This window comes from Somniosus microcephalus, chromosome 14 (genome assembly GCF_052327205.1).
Source record: "Somniosus microcephalus isolate GS21.2 chromosome 14, FLI_Smic_1.0, whole genome shotgun sequence".
In the NCBI taxonomy this organism is placed as follows: domain Eukaryota; kingdom Metazoa; phylum Chordata; class Chondrichthyes; order Squaliformes; family Somniosidae; genus Somniosus; species Somniosus microcephalus.
In genome coordinates, this window is record NC_141000.1 from 55,045,979 (window position 1) to 55,066,184 (window position 20,206).

Here is a 20,206-nt window from a genome sequence, read left to right on the forward strand (position 1 = left end):
TACCGTGTGCCAGTCATGGACAAATGACAGACAAAAAGGTGATTGCAAACAAGCTTAATTTGTGGCTGCATATAAGTTTGTATTTTACAGTTTTTCCCTCTGTCTTGTTTTTGAAAAAAAAATTCTAAACTCGTAGTGAATATTTAGCAGATCTCCCATGGCGTTGCTCAAGGGTTTATAGGAGTGTTATACCGTAAAACACAAATGATATATAATATCTATCAATCTATATATTGTTAAAAGTGCACTTTCTGTCCATCAACCCTACTTGCTGTGTCGTAAACATGACCCACGTTGTTCTGAGGTAGATTTTCCTTTTTGCACCAAGGCGTATGAGCGTGGAGGGCAGAAGCCCTTATTGCAAAATCAGGTGCAAAATGCTTTCAATTTTCCATCTATTCAAACACATAATTCCGAGAAAGTGCAATTTTTAAAAAATGTATTCATTGGATGTGGGTGTTGATGGCAAGGCCAGCATTTATTGCCCAACACCAAACTGAGTAGCTTGCTAGGGCAGACTGGGTAAGGGTGACAGATTTCATTCCAAAAGGGCATTAGTGAACCAGTTGGGTTTTTATGACAATCCGATAGTTTCATGGTCACCATTACTGATACTAGCTTTTTATTCCAGATGTATTTAATTAACTGAATTTAAATTCGCCAGCTGCCATGGTGGGATTTGAATTCATATCTCTGGATCATTAAGTCCAGGCCTCTAGGATTACTAGCCCAGTAACATACCCACTATGCTACCGTTCCCATAACTGCAGGTAAAAAAGCCATGAAACAGGCCAACCGCATTTGGGGTTTTTATAAGTAAGGGCATAGAGTACAACAGCAAAGAGGTAGTGAATAATTTGTACAAGGTAGTGGCTAAAATACCGTGTGCTGTTTTTGGTGCCCCATTTAAAAAACAGGACATTAAAGCCATAGACAATGCACAGTGTAGATTCATCAGGATGATGCCAAGGACGAGAGAATATATAATTATGATGAGGAGAAACTCAAAACTATTTTCAATGGAACAATGAAGGCTAAAAGGAGATTGAATTGAGGATTTACAGTTATAAAGGGGTTTGATAGGGAAAATCTATTTTGTCTGGTTGGGGAGTCAGTGATGGGGAAAGTTATAAATTTAAAATTCTGACTGAGAGTGAGGTTAGGAGAATTTTTTTCATGCAGAGAGTTGTTACAGCATGGAATATTTTGTCACATTGAATGGTTGAGGAAAAGACTTGCATCTTTTAAGGGAAGAGTAGATAAACATTTGAAGAAGAGGATGATAAAGGGCTACGGAGAGAATGACTAGGGCAATAGTTTACTGTTCCTGCATTAACAACAACAACTTTTATTTATATAGCGCCTTTAACATAGTAAAACGTCCCAAGGCGTTTCACAGGAGCGTTATAAAACAGAATTTGACACCGAGCCACATAAGGAGAAATTAGGGCAGATGACCAAAAGCATGGTCAAAGAGGTAGGTTATAAGGAGCGTCTTAAAGGAGGAGCGAGAGGTAGAGAGAGAGCGCGGTTTAGGGAGGGAGTTCCAGAGCTTAGGGCCTTGGCAGCTGAAGGCACGACTGCCAGTGGTTGAGCGATTAAAATCGGGTCTGCTCAAGAGGCCAGAATTAGAGGAGCGCAGATATCTCAGAGGGTTGTGGGGCTAGAGGAGATTACAGAGATAGCGAGGGGCGAGGCTCTGGAGGGATTTGAAAACAAGGATGAGAATTTTAAAATTGAGGCTTTACTTAACCGGGAGCCCATGTAGGTCAGGGAGCACAGGAATGATGGGTGAACGGGACTTGGCGCGAGTTAGGACACGGGCAGCCGAGTTTTGGATAAGCTCATCTTTACGGAGGGTAGAACTAGGGAGGCCGGCCAGGAGTGCATTGGAATAGTCAATCAATGTTAAAAATTAAATCAATTGAAAGTAAATTATGTATCTACAAAGTGTACACACTTGCAAATATTTGTTTATTAAAATGAAGTACAATAGTTTTGTGTATCTGTTCACAAATAGAATGAGGAGAATAGAATGAGGATCTGTTTGTCCCATTAAATCTGATACAGTTGAATGTAGCGCTCAGATTACAGCACAGGGGCGTCAGTGTAAACCAAACATACACTGGAGCATGCCTTCAGTTCAGGATTCTGTTTGTAGAGTGAACAATCTCATAAGCTACTGGGGGAAAAATCCTTGCAATTCTGAATCACAGATGACTGCACACTTTGGTAATGGAATCAAAAAAGATTGCAATATTCCTTATGGAGTCATGTGAGTCCACAATTGTTGCTCTGATAACAACAACAACTTACATTTTGTGGTAAACCACTGTTTGTATTCCACTGTGTACATGTCTGTACATGCCTCGGCTGACTCCTCCCACGAGTCCAGGTATAAAGGTGACTGCTCCACAGTCCCTCTGTATTCTGGACTGGTCGACCACTCGAGGCACACCTTCATTCTCTTGTTAATAAAAGCCTGTTAGTTACTCGCTTAACCTCAGTCTTTTGAGTGATTGATAGCGCATCACATTTGTATGCCATTTTTAATATAGAAAACATCTCCAAGCAGTTAACGCCCAGGAAGCATGTTTTGTAAGAAATATAACACTGTAAATGAAACATTTAAAAGCGGTAACCCATTCTCGGAACTTTAATTCCATTTACAAACTGCTGCAGTTTATGTCATTTGAGTCCCTCAATTAGGTTACAAGCTTGTGATTCACTCTCTGGTGGTGTGGTGGATGAACCAGCAGGTTTTATGCTGCAGTCGTGGTCGAAGGGCTATTTAAATTATAATGTCAAGTGCTGTGTGCCTGTCCCCTTTTTCAGCATTAAATCTGCTTAATCATTCAACAGCCATTAATGAGCGGTGCAGAGATGAGCATTTTATATTTATTGAAGGTAAACATTTTTGCTCGAGTGTGGTTTTGTAAAATATCATGGCCTAGAAATTGGAGAAGGCCTGAAACCAGGCGGGCGCATTAATCAGTGCTATGTGCCCATTCAAAGTGGTGCAGGCAGCATGCAAAATTCATGCTGCCTGCTCATTATAATGATTGCAGCGCAGATCTCAGTGCTTAACGCGCTGCTGATTGGCTTAGCGTTCAACAGGGGGGTGGGGCCAATAGCGGGTGCAGTCTAATGGCCAATAAAGTTTGACCTAGGCTCTCTGCACTATTTAAAGGGGAGATGCTTTGTTGTCGAAGCACCTCATTGTCAGTATGAACAGTGCAATGGCCCAACAGCCAAGGGAAAGGGCAAGGAGATTTTCCGATGCGGCACTGGAGGCCTTGGTCCTGGGGGTAAAAGACACTGTGAGGTCCACTACCCGCAGAGGCGCAGGAGGCCTTCAAGGCTGGATACCAGAAGGCTGTGGGAGGAGATCGCTCAAGCTGTCACTTCAAGGAGTGTTGCCCCAAGGACATGGATTCAGTGCTGGAAAAAGTTTAATGACCTCACACAGCTGGTCAAGGTGAGTGAAGGCATCATCAAATGTCATATCCCACCATCTGCACCACAAACCTCACGCACTGCTCAATGTACCGCACCCCCATCACTCACCTACCAACAATCTCTACCTATTACCACTCATTCCTCACAATCATAGCTTCACCTCACCCTCACACACTTACCACTGCTGCAAGACTCACACCCACATCTCACACCTTGCACACACGGCCAGCTACTCAACCATGGCAGGCACATCACCCAAACACTTTGCAGCACTCTCACTGACGCACTTCCCTTTCTCTTGCAGGCAAAGGTGGCGCACAGCCGCCGGGAGCATCAGCAGATGGGTGGAGGGCAAGCCAGACTTCAGAACTTGATGGAGTTGGGGGAAGCAGTTCTCGAAATAATTGGAGGGGCAGTCTCAGAATCCGTGGCAAGCGGGGAAGTTAAAAGCATTGCTGATGATGACGGTATGCTCATATGTAATCCTTCTTCTCACATCCCACTTCCCCCTCATCCCACAATCTCTTTTCACTTACAAGCTGCTGATGGTGTATGCATGGATATTTTGCTTTACCCCCATCCCCTCACCGCAACCAGAACTTTGTGCGTTTCTCCTTTCAGTTACCCAAGGACTGCCAGCAGCCCAGCTTGTCCCTGAAGTGATGGAACAGGACAGAGATAGAGGAGAAGAAGACACACCGGCACTGCACTTGCAGACACCAGCTCAGAAAATGGCACTGTGCGTACTTTAGAGGGTAGTATCGAGGCGGGATCTGCACATGGTGAGTCACCAGGCACAAATGAGCTGCAGCTAGGCCCAGGGGAAAGGGTAGCTCGGTTGCCAGCTCCCCGGAGGGCGAGTTTGTGCACGAGTTCTGCAGCACAGGACTCATATGATGACCTCGGTGGGGCGGCCTTCAGAAGAAGGTGATGGGCATGCACACAGAAATGCTTGGTGCAATGGCAAGCCTGCCAGAGAGCCTGTTGTCAGTGTCAAGGAGCATGGAGGAGTCTGGTTCCAACATTGCACGGGGCTTTGCGCGGAGCTTGGAATCCATAATTTCCAGGATGGGCAACTCCATTAGAGGACTTGTGGACTCAACCATGACGCTGGGTGCGATGGGCGATGTCGCAGCTTCTATTGCAGCACAGGCGGAAGTGATCCAACGTCTCAGTGCTGCAGATGAAGCTCAGACTTCTGCCATCGTGGCTGGGTTTACGAGTGTGGAAAGGGGCTTGCAGGGTCTCACAGCACTCCAGCAACCTGTCCTCCAACAGATGGCTGGGAATGCTGAGGCGCCACCCGGGGGATTGGCAGTGGCTCTGTGGAGCACAAACCTGCTGTCCTCTCTCAGGATGACAGCATTCCTACTCCTACCACTGCCACTCCGCCAGTGCCCTTGCTACTGCCTGTCATCCAGCCAGCCCAGACTGCTACCACCCATGCCAATGAGAAGCAAGACGTTCTCCACTTGCAGCAACACTCCCCGTCACCTCAGCAACTTTAATTAACTGTAGAAAGTTCCAAACAGTTGCACAAACTTACACAAAGCCAGTGGAAATGAAAAAGCAAGTCAGCTGCAAGTTGTTGCTGATCCCTTTAAATAGCGATGGTGGGGGGGTCTGTCCTGCTGCTGAACGCATGGTCAGCTGGTCGTGATTAGGAAAGGGTGTTAATTGGAGCGACGATGTTGAAAATGGCAGGTCATGCGTCAAATCAGCATCGCTCACTCATTGACGTCACGATCTGCCTCATCTAAATATCTGTAGTGAGCGCAGGCAACGGCAGCGCTGCTGACCTGCCCAAAATGGCGTCTGCCCCAGGACCCGCTGGAAGTGTGCAGAAGTGAGGCAGCCGCCATTATTTCTTCCAAACCTTCTGGCCTTAATGGCCAGCGCTAAAGGCTCTAATTTCGTGGCCCATATATTTTCTGCAGCTTTCTTTCAAACAACTTAAAAAACTCAAATCTAAACAAAACAAATGGAAATATGGGATTTGTTATTAAACAAGGGGGAGGATGATTTGCTCATTGCTGCTTCATCTGCTCAGGTGCCCTATCACTTGATGGCACTAATGTTCCAACGCGTTTTCAGTGGCATCGCACCTCAGGAAGGACCTATTAGCCTTGGATGGGGTGCAGCGCAGACACGCCAGAATGATACCGGGGCTTAGAGGGTTAAATTATAAGGACAGGCTGCATAAACTTGGCTTTTATTCCCTTTATAGGAGACTGAGGGTTGATCTGATCGAGGTATTTAAAATGTTAAAAGGATTTTCTCTGGTTGGGACCCAAGAACAAGTGGACATAATCTTAAAATTAGAGCTGGGAGCACGTTTTTTACACAAAGGGTGGTAGAAATTTGGAACTTTCTTCCCCAAAAGGCTGTGGATGATGGGAGAATTGGAGCCCTCAAGTCTGGGATAGATAGAATTGTGTTCGGTAAAATGATCAAGGGATATGGAGCAAAGGCAGGAAAATGGAGTTGAGCCATGATCTAATTGAATGGCCGAGCACGCTTGAGGGAATGAATGGCCTACTCCTGCTCCGAATGTTCCTATGTTCCTATTTGCACCCTCTTTATGTCTTTCCAAGAACACAAGACAAGAAGGACCTGAATTGCAACCCAATCTAATTTGCTGCATTTGAAAGGCTGTTGCAATAAAACATGCTAAAACACACATCACCATATTAATAAAAAAGAATGTCAATTTACCTGTGATCCTTTGTGATCATTAAAGGTATTTCACATTATTGTTGTAAAATATGCTGAGTTAAATAGAGTTATCAAATTCCTCTTGATATAGCATAGTATTGGATTTATAAAGGAGATGATTTTTGTGGATATTAAGTGATTCAGAGCAAAGGTTTTCTGCAAAGTGCAAAAGAACCTCAAATGAACTGAACAAATCACTCCGTGCAGTATTGTACAGCTTTTATATAGCTGTCAGAAATAATTCATGCTATAAGCCACGCAAAAGCACTCAAGAATATGCCCTAATCTTTATTTTTTTCCCTTGTTTTTCTCTCCAGACGTTGACTGAACCTGCTGCATTTGCAGATGAAACAAACTGTCAGTGCAAGGCCCCTCACGAAAGATTGACCATTGCTCAGGCCCGTTTTGGAACACCAAGTTAGTCTTTGATTTTCTACAGATAAATTTCTTCTTATTACGCTTGCAATATTTTCAAGGTAGCTGTGCCGATACAAATTGTGCCTAGGGACTAAGATCTGAAAAATATTTTATTGACTTCATAAGATCGCAGCCAAAGCCACTTGTCAGTGAAACCCACAGCCACCCTTTGTGCCTCTCTCGGCATTCTCCGAAGGGGTACCTGTTGCTGCCTCCTTAAAAGCAGCAATCTCACTGCACCATCTACTCTCTTGCCGACCTACCCACCCTGGAGAGCAAAGATAACCACTGGCTTCTCCACTACCAACCATCTCCTTAAACCCTTCTCCCCACCACCTCTCCACCCTCGCCACCAACAACAGTGCGAGGACCTCATGCACTTCTTTGTCACTAAGATTGTGGGCACTCATTTTCTGCCCGCATCCCGCCTGGGCCTGGATGTTAGTGAAGCTCAGGCCTCCTGTTGGCACTATCAAATGACAGGCGCTCAGCCTGCCAACTCCCCAATAGGTAAAATCTATCCCCATGTTTCAATCTCTTCAGTCAGAGTTTGTCCACTCTCACAGGACTGAAGGGGCCCTAATCAAAGTGACTGTGACTGTGGTGCATTTTCCATCTTCCTCCTCCTTGACCTCTCTGCAACCTTTGACATGGTTGACCAAACCATCATACTTGAAAGCCTCTTCTCCATTGTGCGGCTCAGTGGAACTGCTCTCGGTTGGTTAACTCTTACCCATCCAAGCAGAACCAGAGCATCTCCAGCAATAATTTCTCTTCCTACCCCGCACTGTTATCTCTGGCGAACCCAAGAACCTATCCTTGGTTCCCTTTTATTCCTCATCTACATGCTGCCCTTTGGTGACATTATCCAAAGACATGGGGTCAGCATCCACATGTATGCTGACAACACCCAGCTCTACCTCTCCACCACCTGTCTCGCCTGTTGTAGAACCCGCCCAATTTTCATCCCCCTGCTTTCAATAGGATGATAATCGGGTAGGTTCTACCAGGGGTAGGCGATACATTCCCCAGATTACTGCCCAGCCCGTGAAGGTAAAAATGACAAAATAAAACAATAGTTTTACTGTGAAATAGATTACTTAAAGTCATTGCATTATGCGACTGGAAAATAGCCAAAAAGTAGCTTTGTCAAACACTTCATCATGAACCCCCTTTAAAGCAAACTCCCAGCTGGCCCTTTGTTGCAAAGAACACCAATTCCGATTATAGCGGAATTCATGTATACTATCACACTACTGTATCACTTTAACAGTACTACAACTGTTAAAATGTAATAAAGCTAGCTCTCCCAATGGCTAGGTTGGTAGATGTACTGCCCAGTATTCAACAGTACCATGTAGACTGGAAATCCCAGCTTCAGTATCTGGTCTGTGCTGAGTTAGTCAATCTTGGCCAAGGTGGTGAAAAGGGTACTATGAGTGGACTTAGTATCCATGGGCTAGGAAAAGATCAGCTTTTGAAAAATCATGCAGTCCTTATCGTCATTCAGTGATCCCAGCTAGAAAAGTCTACATGTGTGGTTAGGTGCGAACAGGATTAGGGTTGTCCATGGTGCAATCTACTGTTGAACAGCTTGTTGGCACTCACTGTTTAACTTTACCTGAGTGAGGTACCTGAAAATTGCTGGTAGGTACAGTCTAACCCTAGCAAGAACCAGTGTCTTAGGTGATGAGAATAGAAAAAATATTGTGATAAAGCTTAAGATATCACCTGAAGCATTGCTGTGTTGTATTTAAACTTTATTAGTGCAAAATGTTTAATGGCTCCCAATTCCATGGCATCTTCTAATCCTGTGCTGGTTTATCCTTTTACAGTTGATAGACCAGTGAGAGTTTATGCAGATGGAATATTCGATCTCTTTCACTCAGGTCATGCTCGGGCCCTCATGCAGGCCAAAAATCTTTTCCCAAATACCTACTTACTCGTGGGAGGTAAGAACTGAGGGACAACCTACTTGGAATAAAGTGTGCAAAGCCAACTGAAGACAGTGCCACCTGTGTGTGACTCAAAGAGAGGTTTAGAAACTGTGAGGACTGTGCACATCAAAAAAGTGCGACGGATATTTCTTCAATGTATTTTTTTGGCCCCGTTTTCCCCATTGGATCTGCAGTGCTGCCACTCACTGGTGTGCTTCTGTTGGGCAAGCAGCGCAGTCAGTCTGCTCCATGGTTTCTATGGGAGATGGCCCGTCCTTTTAGCTTCCCCTTCCAATGGGTGAAACACTGCTGCCACGGCTCAGCTGAGAGCTAATTCTGTCACCGTCTCCATTCCCGAGTATCCATCAGTCACTAAGTTCAAATGTGAATAGTACATCAATTTGAAACTGTTAATAAATGTGCCTGCTTTACATATTAACGCCCGTACATCTTTGATGTTGTTTTCTAGATGTTTCCATTATACAACAGCTCGCACACTCATGCTTGCCAAGTGTCACTCAGTTTTTGGTTTAAAAATATAACCACTCTTGATGATGTCACTCTGAAATATAAGCACAGCTTCACATCCTTAAATGGATTTGCAATCTGTGTCATTCTTGCTTTTCGCAAATGTCACTTCTATTATTCCCTCAGTGTTGACAGTTCTGCTCATATCCTCCTACAGATCCATTGCTCGGTAATCAAAATGTTCTTGCAACAAGCAATTTTTTTCTTTGATGCAAGTATTAAGGAATACATTAGTGTTAATGACAAGATAAAGTACTGTCAGGTATATTAATAGTTTGATGGTAAGATAAAGTTATAGATCTTACATTGCAAGTGATGGTTAAATAACAGCGCACACAATCAATCTTGTACCCAACACATCTGAGCAAAGGAAGAGTCATGTAGGAATAGACATGCAGATTATTTGTGATGTAACTAGTCTTTAATATATGTATAGACAAAAAAGACAGCATAAAATATCTATGAAACAAAAGTTCTTCATCTGAATAGTGTAACTGCTTATTTTGTGCGGTTTCCCTCTTCCTTGGTCCCCCTCACCACGACATGCCCCATTCCTATACAGGTAGCCTTGTCCTACCCATTCCGCACTGCTGCTTTTTAACCAGCAGCTAGAAGCTGCCCGAGAGTGGGCCTAAGTGACTTGACTTCCTGCTCGCCCTTCCTACATGCAAGCGACAGACCTACGCTTGACACCTTTGCTTGCTATCCTCCCCTAATGCATTGCCTAAGAATGGGAAATAATAGGTACAAAGCAGCATCATATTACCCACTACCACAGTGTGCTAGTGCTACTGTCATTATTAAATTGGAGGGCAGTAAGTTATATTATAAAATCCGTAACAAATTCATACTTTTATAAAATAATTTTTCTTGAAGTTGTGTGTACAGACATCTGCTAAAAGGTGAATTGGTGACAGTCATTGAAAATGGGTGGTAGGACTAGTATTGATGTCTATGTGGGATGCCTGTGTAATGGATATTTTATAAGGATTGCTTGTGTGTGTTTGGTCTCAGTGTGCAGCGATGATCTAACACACCAGTACAAAGGTTTCACTGTCATGAATGAGATTGAGCGGTATGATGCCCTGAGACATTGTCGCTATGTTGATGAGGTTATCAGGGATGCACCGTGGACGCTGTCTCCAGAGTTTCTTGAAAAACATAAGGTATGTTTCTCAACTGTCCTTTCCCCTCCTACCAAGTGTCTGTGCGCTTTGAACAGATTTTTGCCTGGGTTAACTTTTATGGCTTTCGACTGATTTTATAATTTGATAAAGTCAGTGGTATATTACTCCATATCCAGATTATACTACAAGGGAACATTCTTTCCTAAGTGACACATCATCTCTAAACTCATTTAGACATCCAATAATAATAGAAAACACCCTCTACTGACAGATCACTGAAATGCAGTATGTGGTTCAAACTTACTTTGGCGCGTAGTTCCTGTTCACTAACCTTAGTTTCTGATGTCACAATTTTACAACTAATTTTTCTGCCAACATTTATAATGGAAATTCCCTATGTAAACATTTAGAATGGGAAAAGCCATTAAAGGTATGTTAAGTTTTCCAATTAAATGTAAAAACCCTATCCACCTGTCACATTTTAGTTGCAGGCTTCCCACCACTGGCTGTGCTGTGGCGCGAATTGCCCAGCTCCATCCATCAATTTGTTTACTTGATTTGCCGGTTCCATTAATTTAAATTGCTTAAATTTAAAACCTGCTGCCATTGCTTCTCTCCTATTACCTGCTGGTCCAGTCAATTAGTAGCAGGACTCCAGTAGGAGCAGAACGTTCCCACTCTTGGTGCCACTGGATCTGACAACCAAATGCTTCCTGAAGCTTCCCACCACCCACCATTGCTTTGTTCAATAGAGGCCCATTCCTAAAGGTTTCAAGATATTTCCTTTGCCAACTGCTCGTGCTTTTTTCTGTTTCCTTCCTAACCTGGTCCCTCAGATTTCTCCCCTTCCGACACTCAAACTCACTCCCTGACATTTCTCCCAATGCTCCCACTCTTAGCGCTACTGACTGAATCCTGAGGACATCAGCAAACAGTTGGCGTACTGCAGCCCAAAACCCACTAATAGTACCAGAACCCCAATGGAAACTGCCGATTACCTGCTCCTCAATCACACTTCTGATCACCCCTTACACTTCCTGCTACTACACCTTCCTACAGCCCCACTCCCCTGACTGGGGCCACACACCAGCAACCATTTCTCACAGAGCAGCCCTGCACTTCACTATAGATCTGCTCCGCAGTTCAGGAAGGTTACCAGCAGGCAATAGGGGAACATCAATCCCGCTCTCACCAATGGTCCCAGAGCCCTGATACCGCAGTGGACCACACGACCCCGGCAACCCTTACCAAAGACCCCAGAGCATCAAAGCCACATTACTCCAACTGTCCCTAAGCAGGCCTACAACTAAAACCAAAACCCTAGCGGGCCTACTATCCAAGGTGAGCCCATAATATATATAGTTAGGGAAGATATCGATTTAACAATATTGTAAACAATTTGAAGAATAAAATACTACTATTACAGTAATAAAACAACCAGCTAATCGAAGGTGATGAACCAGAGTATAATATATTTTCTAGAGGCCTATTTAATATATTTTTAAAAGTCTTCATTATAGAACGCACTTCATTTCAATGTCTCACTTACTCCTTAAAACATTTTCATTATTACATTTTACTATAAAACAATAAGGGGTAATTTAGACTTTGGGTAATAGTGTAAAACATGCGCTATTGATTCAGCTGCCTGTTGTACATCTCTCGATTGACTTCAATGGAAATGAAAATCGGGAGAGATGTGTAACGGGCAGCTGAATCAATATCGCCCATTATACTCTCGCGCCCAAAGTCAAAATTACCCCCAAGTGTATATCTTGACTCACTATGAACAATGCCATAAGAGACCTGCTAGTATATTATTAGAAGTCTTGAGTATGGCACGCACTTCTAGTCCACATCAAGCTTGCTTCCTGTTTCACGAACTTTGAGTAACACATCCCAAACATTACATTCTCTCATTTACTCGCCAACAACACATCATGTCCATTTCCTTATACAACATAATTTCTCCTGGTTTCCTGCAATGGGATCCACTAATATATATATTTATAAACTGGGCAAGATTGTACAAAGGTGCTAAATGTGGTTAGCAGCACAAACAGCTTGGCACCATTCCCTCTCCCCTTACATCTCCATTACTGCCAATGCAGGAATTTAGAGAGTTCTTGTTCGGGAGGAGGGGTGGATGAGAGTAATGATGGAACCAACGAAAAGCGAATATGTTCTTGGTAAGTAGCAATAATGCCAATGAGCCAATGGTGCACAAAAACCAGGTGCACAAAAACCAGCGTAAAGGCAGCATTGTAGTGGGACTGGTATCCTATTCAAATGGATCAGGGAAGAGGAGGAACAGCACCTTTAATTCATGTTGTAATTGTTTCCTGTTTCCCTTTCTCTGCCCACCCACATACACTGTAATCCTACATGTTGTAATTGTTTCCTGTTTCCCTTTCTCTGCCCACCCACATGCACTGTAATCCTACATGTTGTAATTGTTTCCTGATTCCCTTTCTCTGCCCACCCACACGCACTGTAACCCTACATGTTGTAATTGTTTCCTGTTTCCCTTTCTCTGCCCACCCACATACACTGCAATCCTACATGTTGTAATTGTTTCCTGTTTCCCTTTCTCTGCCCACCCACATACACTGTAATCCTACATGTTGTAATTGTTTCCTGTTTCCCTTTCTCTGCCCACCCACACGCACTGTAATCCTACAAGTTGTAATTGTTTCCTGTTTCCCTTTCTCTGCCCACCCACATACACTGTAATCCTACATGTTGTAATTGTTTCCTGTTTCCCTTTCTCTGCCCACCCACACACACTGTAATCCTACATGTTGTAATTGTTTCCTGTTTCCCTTTCTCTGCCCACCCACACACACTGTAATCCTACATGTTGTAATTGTTTCCTGTTTCCCTTTCTCTGCCCACCCACATGCTCTGTAATCCTACATGTTGTAATTGTTTCCTGTTTCCCTTTCTCTGCCCACCCACACACACTGTAATCCTACATGTTGTAATTGTTTCCTGTTTCCCTTTCTCTGCCCACCCACACACACTGTAATCCTACATGTTGTAATTGTTTCCTGTTTCCCTTTCTCTGCCCACCCACATGCTCTGTAATCCTACATGTTGTAATTGTTTCCTGTTTCCCTTTCTCTGCCCACCCACACACACTGTAATCCTACATGTTGTAATTGTTTCCTGTTTCCCTTTCTCTGCCCACCCACACACACTGTAACCCTACATGTTGTAATTGTTTCCTGTTTCCCTTTCTCTGCCCACCCACATACACTGTAATCCTACATGTTGTAATTGTTTCGTGTTTCCCTTTCTCTGCCCACCCACACACACTGTAATCCTACATGTTGTAATTGTTTCCTGTTTCCCTTTCTCTGCCCACCCACACGCACTGTAATCCTACATGTTGTAATTGTTTCGTGTTTCCCTTTCTCTGCCCACCCACACACACTGTAATCCTACATGTTGTAATTGTTTCCTGATTCCCTTTCTCTGCCCACCCACACACACTGTAATCCTACATGTTGTAATTGTTTCCTGATTCCCTTTCTCTGCCCACCCACATACACTGTAATCCTACATGTTGTAATTGTTTCCTGATTCCCTTTCTCTGCCCACCCACATACACTGTAATCCTACATGTTGTAATTGTTTCCTGTTTCCCTTTCTCTGCCCACCCACACACACTGTAATCCTACATGTTGTAATTGTTTCCTGATTCCCTTTCTCTGCCCACCCACACACACTGTAATCCTACATGTTGTAATTGTTTCCTGTTTCCCTTTCTCTGCCCACCCACATGCACTGTAATCCTACATGTTGTAATTGTTTCCTGTTTCCCTTTCTCTGCCCACCCACACACACTGTAATCCTACATGTTGTAATTGTTTCCTGATTCCCTTTCTCTGCCCACCCACATACACTGTAATCCTACATGTTGTAATTGTTTCCTGTTTCCCTTTCTCTGCCCACCCACATGCACTGTAATCCTACATGTTGTAATTGTTTCCTGTTTCCCTTTCTCTGCCCACCCACACACACTGTAATCCTACATGTTGTAATTGTTTCCTGATTCCCTTTCTCTGCCCACCCACATACACTGTAATCCTACATGTTGTAATTGTTTCCTGTTTCCCTTTCTCTGCCCACCCACATGCACTGTAATCCTACATGTTGTAATTGTTTCCTGATTCCCTTTCTCTGCCCACCCACATACACTGTAATCCTACATGTTGTAATTGTTTCCTGTTTCCCTTTCTCTGCCCACCCACATGCACTGTAATCCTACATGTTGTAATTGTTTCCTGTTTCCCTTTCTCTGCCCACCCACACACACTGTAATCCTACATGTTGTAATTGTTTCCTGATTCCCTTTCTCTGCCCACCCACATACACTGTAATCCTACATGTTGTAATTGTTTCCTGTTTCCCTTTCTCTGCCCACCCACATACACTGTAATCCTACATGTTGTAACTGTTTCCTGTTTCCCTTTCTCTGCCCACCCACATACACTGTAATCCTACATGTTGTAATTGTTTCCTGTTTCCCTTTCTCTGCCCACCCACATGCACTGTAACCCTACATGTTGTAATTGTTTCCTGTTTCCCTTTCTCTGCCCACCCACACGCACTGTAATCCTACATGTTGTAATTGTTTCCTGTTTCCCTTTCTCTGCCCACCCACACGCACTGTAACCCTACATGTTGTAATTGTTTCCTGTTTCCCTTTCTCTGCCCACCCACATACACTGTAATCCTACATGTTGTAATTGTTTCCTGTTTCCCTTTCTCTGCCCACCCACATACACTGTAATCCTACATGTTGTAATTGTTTCCTGTTTCCCTTTCTCTGCCCACCCACATACACTGTAATCCTACATGTTGTAATTGTTTCCTGTTTCCCTTTCTCTGCCCACCCACATGCACTGTAATCCTACATGTTGTAATTGTTTCCTGTTTCCCTTTCTCTGCCCACCCACACGCACTGTAATCCTACATGTTGTAATTGTTTCCTGTTTCCCTTTCTCTGCCCACCCACATACACTGTAATCCTACATGTTGTAATTGTTTCCTGTTTCCCTTTCTCTGCCCACCCACATGCACTGTAATCCTACATGTTGTAATTGTTTCCTGTTTCCCTTTCTCTGCCCACCCACATACACTGTAATCCTACATGTTGTAATTGTTTCCTGTTTCCCTTTCTCTGCCCACCCACATACACTGTAATCCTACATGTTGTAATTGTTTCCTGTTTCCCTTTCTCTGACCACCCACACACACTGTAATCCGACATGTTGTAATTGTTTCCTGTTTCCCTTTCTCTGCCCACCCACATGCACTGTAATCCTACATGTTGTAATTGTTTCCTGTTTCCCTTTCTCTGCCCACCCACATGCACTGTAATCCTACATGTTGTAATTGTTTCCTGTTTCCCTTTCTCTGCCCACCCACATACACTGTAATCCGACATGTTGTAATTGTTTCCTGTTTCCCTTTCTCTGCCCACCCACATGCACTGTAATCCTACATGTTGTAATTGTTTCCTGTTTCCCTTTCTCTGCCCACCCACATACACTGTAATCCGACATGTTGTAATTGTTTCCTGTTTCCCTTTCTCTGCCCACCCACACACACTGTAATCCTACATGTTGTAATTGTTTCCTGTTTCCCTTTCTCTGCCCACCCACATACACTGTAATCCTACATGTTGTAATTGTTTCCTGTTTCCCTTTCTCTGCCCACCCACACACACTGTAATCCGACATGTTGTAATTGTTTCCTGTTTCCCTTTCTCTGCCCACCCACATGCACTGTAATCCTACATGTTGTAATTGTTTCCTGTTTCCCTTTCTCTGCCCACCCACATACACTGTAATCCTACATGTTGTAATTGTTTCCTGTTTCCCTTTCTCTACCCACCCACATACACTGTAATCCTACATGTTGTAATTGTTTCCTGTTTCCCTTTCTCTACCCACCCACATGCACTGTAATCCTACATGTTGTAATTGTTTCCTGTTTCCCTTTCTCTGCCCACCCACACGCACTGTAATCCTACATGTTGTAATTGTTTCCTGATTCCCTTTCTCTGCCCACCCACATACACTGTAATCCTACATGTTGTAATTGTTTCCTGATTCCCTTTCTCTGCCCACCCACATACACTGTAATCCTACATGTTGTAATTGTTTCCTGTTTCCCTTTCTCTGCCCACCCACACACACTGTAATCCTACATGTTGTAATTGTTTCCTGTTTCCCTTTCTCTGCCCACCCACATACACTGTAATCCTACATGTTGTAATTGTTTCCTGTTTCCCTTTCTCTGCCCACCCACATACACTGTAATCCGACATGTTGTAATTGTTTCCTGTTTCCCTTTCTCTGCCCACCCACATGCACTGTAATCCTACATGTTGTAATTGTTTCCTGTTTCCCTTTCTCTGCCCACCCACATGCACTGTAATCCTACATGTTGTAATTGTTTCCTGTTTCCCTTTCTCTGCCCACCCACATACACTGTAATCCTACATGTTGTAATTGTTTCCTGTTTCCCTTTCTCTGCCCACCCACATACACTGTAATCCGACATGTTGTAATTGTTTCCTGTTTCCCTTTCTCTGCCCACCCACATGCACTGTAATCCTACATGTTGTAATTGTTTCCTGTTTCCCTTTCTCTGCCCACCCACATACACTGTAATCCTACATGTTGTAATTGTTTCCTGTTTCCCTTTCTCTGCCCACCCACATACACTGTAATCCTACATGTTGTAATTGTTTCCTGTTTCCCTTTCTCTGCCCACCCACATACACTGTAATCCGACATGTTGTAATTGTTTCCTGTTTCCCTTTCTCTGCCCACCCACATGCACTGTAATCCTACATGTTGTAATTGTTTCCTGTTTCCCTTTCTCTGCCCACCCACATGCACTGTAATCCTACATGTTGTAATTGTTTCCTGTTTCCCTTTCTCTGCCCACCCACATACACTGTAATCCTACATGTTGTAATTGTTTCCTGTTTCCCTTTCTCTGCCCACCCACATACACTGTAATCCGACATGTTGTAATTGTTTCCTGTTTCCCTTTCTCTGCCCACCCACATGCACTATAATCCTACATGTTGTAATTGTTTCCTGTTTCCCTTTCTCTGCCCACCCACATACACTGTAATCCTACATGTTGTAATTGTTTCCTGTTTCCCTTTCTCTGCCCACCCACATACACTGTAATCCTACATGTTGTAATTGTTTCCTGTTTCCCTTTCTCTGCCCACCCACACACACTGTAATCCTACATGTTGTAATTGTTTCCTGTTTCCCTTTCTCTGCCCACCCACATACACTGTAATCCTACATGTTGTAATTGTTTCCTGTTTCCCTTTCTCTGCCCACCCACACACACTGTAATCCTACATGTTGTAATTGTTTCCTGTTTCCCTTTCTCTGCCCACCCACATACACTGTAATCCTACATGTTGTAATTGTTTCCTGTTTCCCTTTCTCTGCCCACCCACACACACTGTAATCCTACATGTTGTAATTGTTTCCTGTTTCCCTTTCTCTGCCCACCCACACACACTGTAATCCTACATGTTGTAATTGTTTCCTGTTTCCCTTTCTCTGCCCACCCACACACACTGTAATCCTACATGTTGTAATTGTTTCCTGTTTCCCTTTCTCTGCCCACCCACACACACTGTAATCCTACATGTTGTAATTGTTTCCTGATTCCCTTTCTCTGCCCACCCACATACACTGTAACCCTACATGTTGTAATTGTTTCCTGTTTCCCTTTCTCTGCCCACCCACACACACTGTAATCCTACATGTTGTAATTGTTTCCTGTTTCCCTTTCTCTGCCCACCCACATGCACTGTAATCCTACATGTTGTAATTGTTTCCTGTTTCCCTTTCTCTGCCCACCCACACACACTGTAATCCTACATGTTGTAATTGTTTCCTGTTTCCCTTTCTCTGCCCACCCACATGCACTGTAATCCTACATGTTGTAATTGTTTCCTGTTTCCCTTTCTCTGCCCACCCACATACACTGTAACCCTACATGTTGTAATTGTTTCCTGTTTCTCTTTCTCTGCCCACCCACATGCACTGTAATCCTACATGTTGTAATTGTTTCCTGTTTCCCTTTCTCTGCCCACCCACATACACTGTAACCCTACATGTTGTCATTGTTTCCTGTTTCCCTTTCTCTGCCCACCCACATACACTGTAATCCTACATGTTGTAATTGTTTCCTGTTTCTCTTTCTCTGCCCACCCACATGCACTGTAATCCTACATGTTGTAATTGTTTCCTGTTTCCCTTTCTCTGCCCACCCACATACACTGTAACCCTACATGTTGTAATTGTTTCCTGTTTCCCTTTCTCTGCCCACCCACACGCACTGTAATCCTACATGTTGTAATTGTTTCCTGTTTCCCTTTCTCTGCCCACCCACATACACTGTAACCCTACATGTTGTAATTGTTTCCTGTTTCCCTTTCTCTGCCCACCCACATACACTGTAATCCTACATGTTGTAATTGTTTCCTGTTTCCCTTTCTCTGCCCACCCACACACACTGTAATCCTACATGTTGTAATTGTTTCCTGTTTCCCTTTCTCTGCCCACCCACATGCACTGTAATCCTACATGTTGTAATTGTTTCCTGTTTCCCTTTCTCTGCCCACCCACACACACTGTAATCCTACATGTTGTAATTGTTTCCTGTTTCCCTTTCTCTGCCCACCCACATACACTGTAATCCTACATGTTGTAATTGTTTCCTGTTTCTCTTTCTCTGCCCACCCACATACACTGTAATCCTACATGTTGTAATTGTTTCCTGTTTCCCTTTCTCTGCCCACCCACATGCACTGTAATCCTACATGTTGTAATTGTTTCCTGTTTCCCTTTCTCTGCCCACCCACATACACTGTAACCCTACATGTTGTAATTGTTTCCTGTTTCCCTTTCTCTGCCCACCCACATACACTGTAATCCTACATGTTGTAATTGTTTCCTGTTTCCCTTTCTCTGCCCACCCACATACACTGTAATCCTACATTTGGTGTCACTCAACAGAGCCATACATGGAAACTGTCAGCAGTTTGCAAACCCAACCAGCATACCAGCATTTGCTCAACTAAAAAAATCAATGCATACTGAACCCTTTCTCCTTCAGTCCTGTTCCTGCCCAAGTCCTGCCACTAATGGCCTGGACCAGGCTCCTCTCTCAATGGCATTCCGACTGCTTAATGGAAAGGTTCCCGACTGCATACCTAGCTGAGAATTCTTGTGAGAGCATAAAGTATGCCGAGACCAGAATCCCTTTCATTAAGCAATAGAGGTGGAATTGAGGGGCGAGGGGCCTGATACAGTCCATTGGTGGAAGCCCAAAGGTAGGAGTAGGACTGAAGGGAGACTCAAGAGAGACCTAAGCTGAAGTCTACAAACTCCAACTTGTCCAAAGCTCCAACACAGATAATCTGCCGTCCACTAAATCCTATTAGTTCATCAAAATCCTTGTCCTCATTTATAAATCCCTGCATAGTCTTATTCTACTTAACCGCTTCAACCACCTCCAGCCTTATTACATCTAAGCTGTGCCCTTTGGTCCTGTGACTCTGGCCTCCTGTTCCTCTCCACTCCCCCAATCCATCATTGGTGGCAGAGCCTTCAGCCGTCTCAGCCGTACACTGGAACGCGCTACCTAAAACTCTCCACAACTCTACTGTTCTTCGACCATGCTTTTGGTCTTTTAACTCTTCCATTACTGCTTGACAGCCATTTCTCCTCAGTGAAGCATTTTGGGGCATTTACTAAGTTCAAAGTACTATACAAAAGCAAATTGTTATGTTTCGTAGGAGCTTTGTCATTAGAATTTTGACAGGGTGTTGTGAACTTGTTCTAATGAGCTATCCCATATGAAGTGTTACATAGGAACAGGAGTAGGCCATTCAGCCCCTCGAGCCTGTTCTGCCGTTCAGTTAGATCATAGCTGATCTGTACCTCAACTCCATTTACTCACTTTTGC

General features: G+C 43.8%; 1 protein-coding gene across 1 annotated transcript in view; it reads left to right on the forward strand.

Annotated features, from left to right (window-relative positions):
- pcyt1ba (phosphate cytidylyltransferase 1B, choline a) overlaps positions 1 to 20,206 on the forward strand; it is a 66,226-nt gene that overhangs the window by 34,646 nt on the left and 11,374 nt on the right. The window contains exons 2-4 of the mRNA XM_086006569.1: positions 6,492 to 6,591; positions 8,427 to 8,543; positions 10,071 to 10,222. Of these exons, the coding sequence (XP_085862695.1) occupies positions 6,492 to 6,591; positions 8,427 to 8,543; positions 10,071 to 10,222 (369 nt within the window). The remainder of the gene's footprint in view (positions 1 to 6,491; positions 6,592 to 8,426; positions 8,544 to 10,070; positions 10,223 to 20,206) is intronic.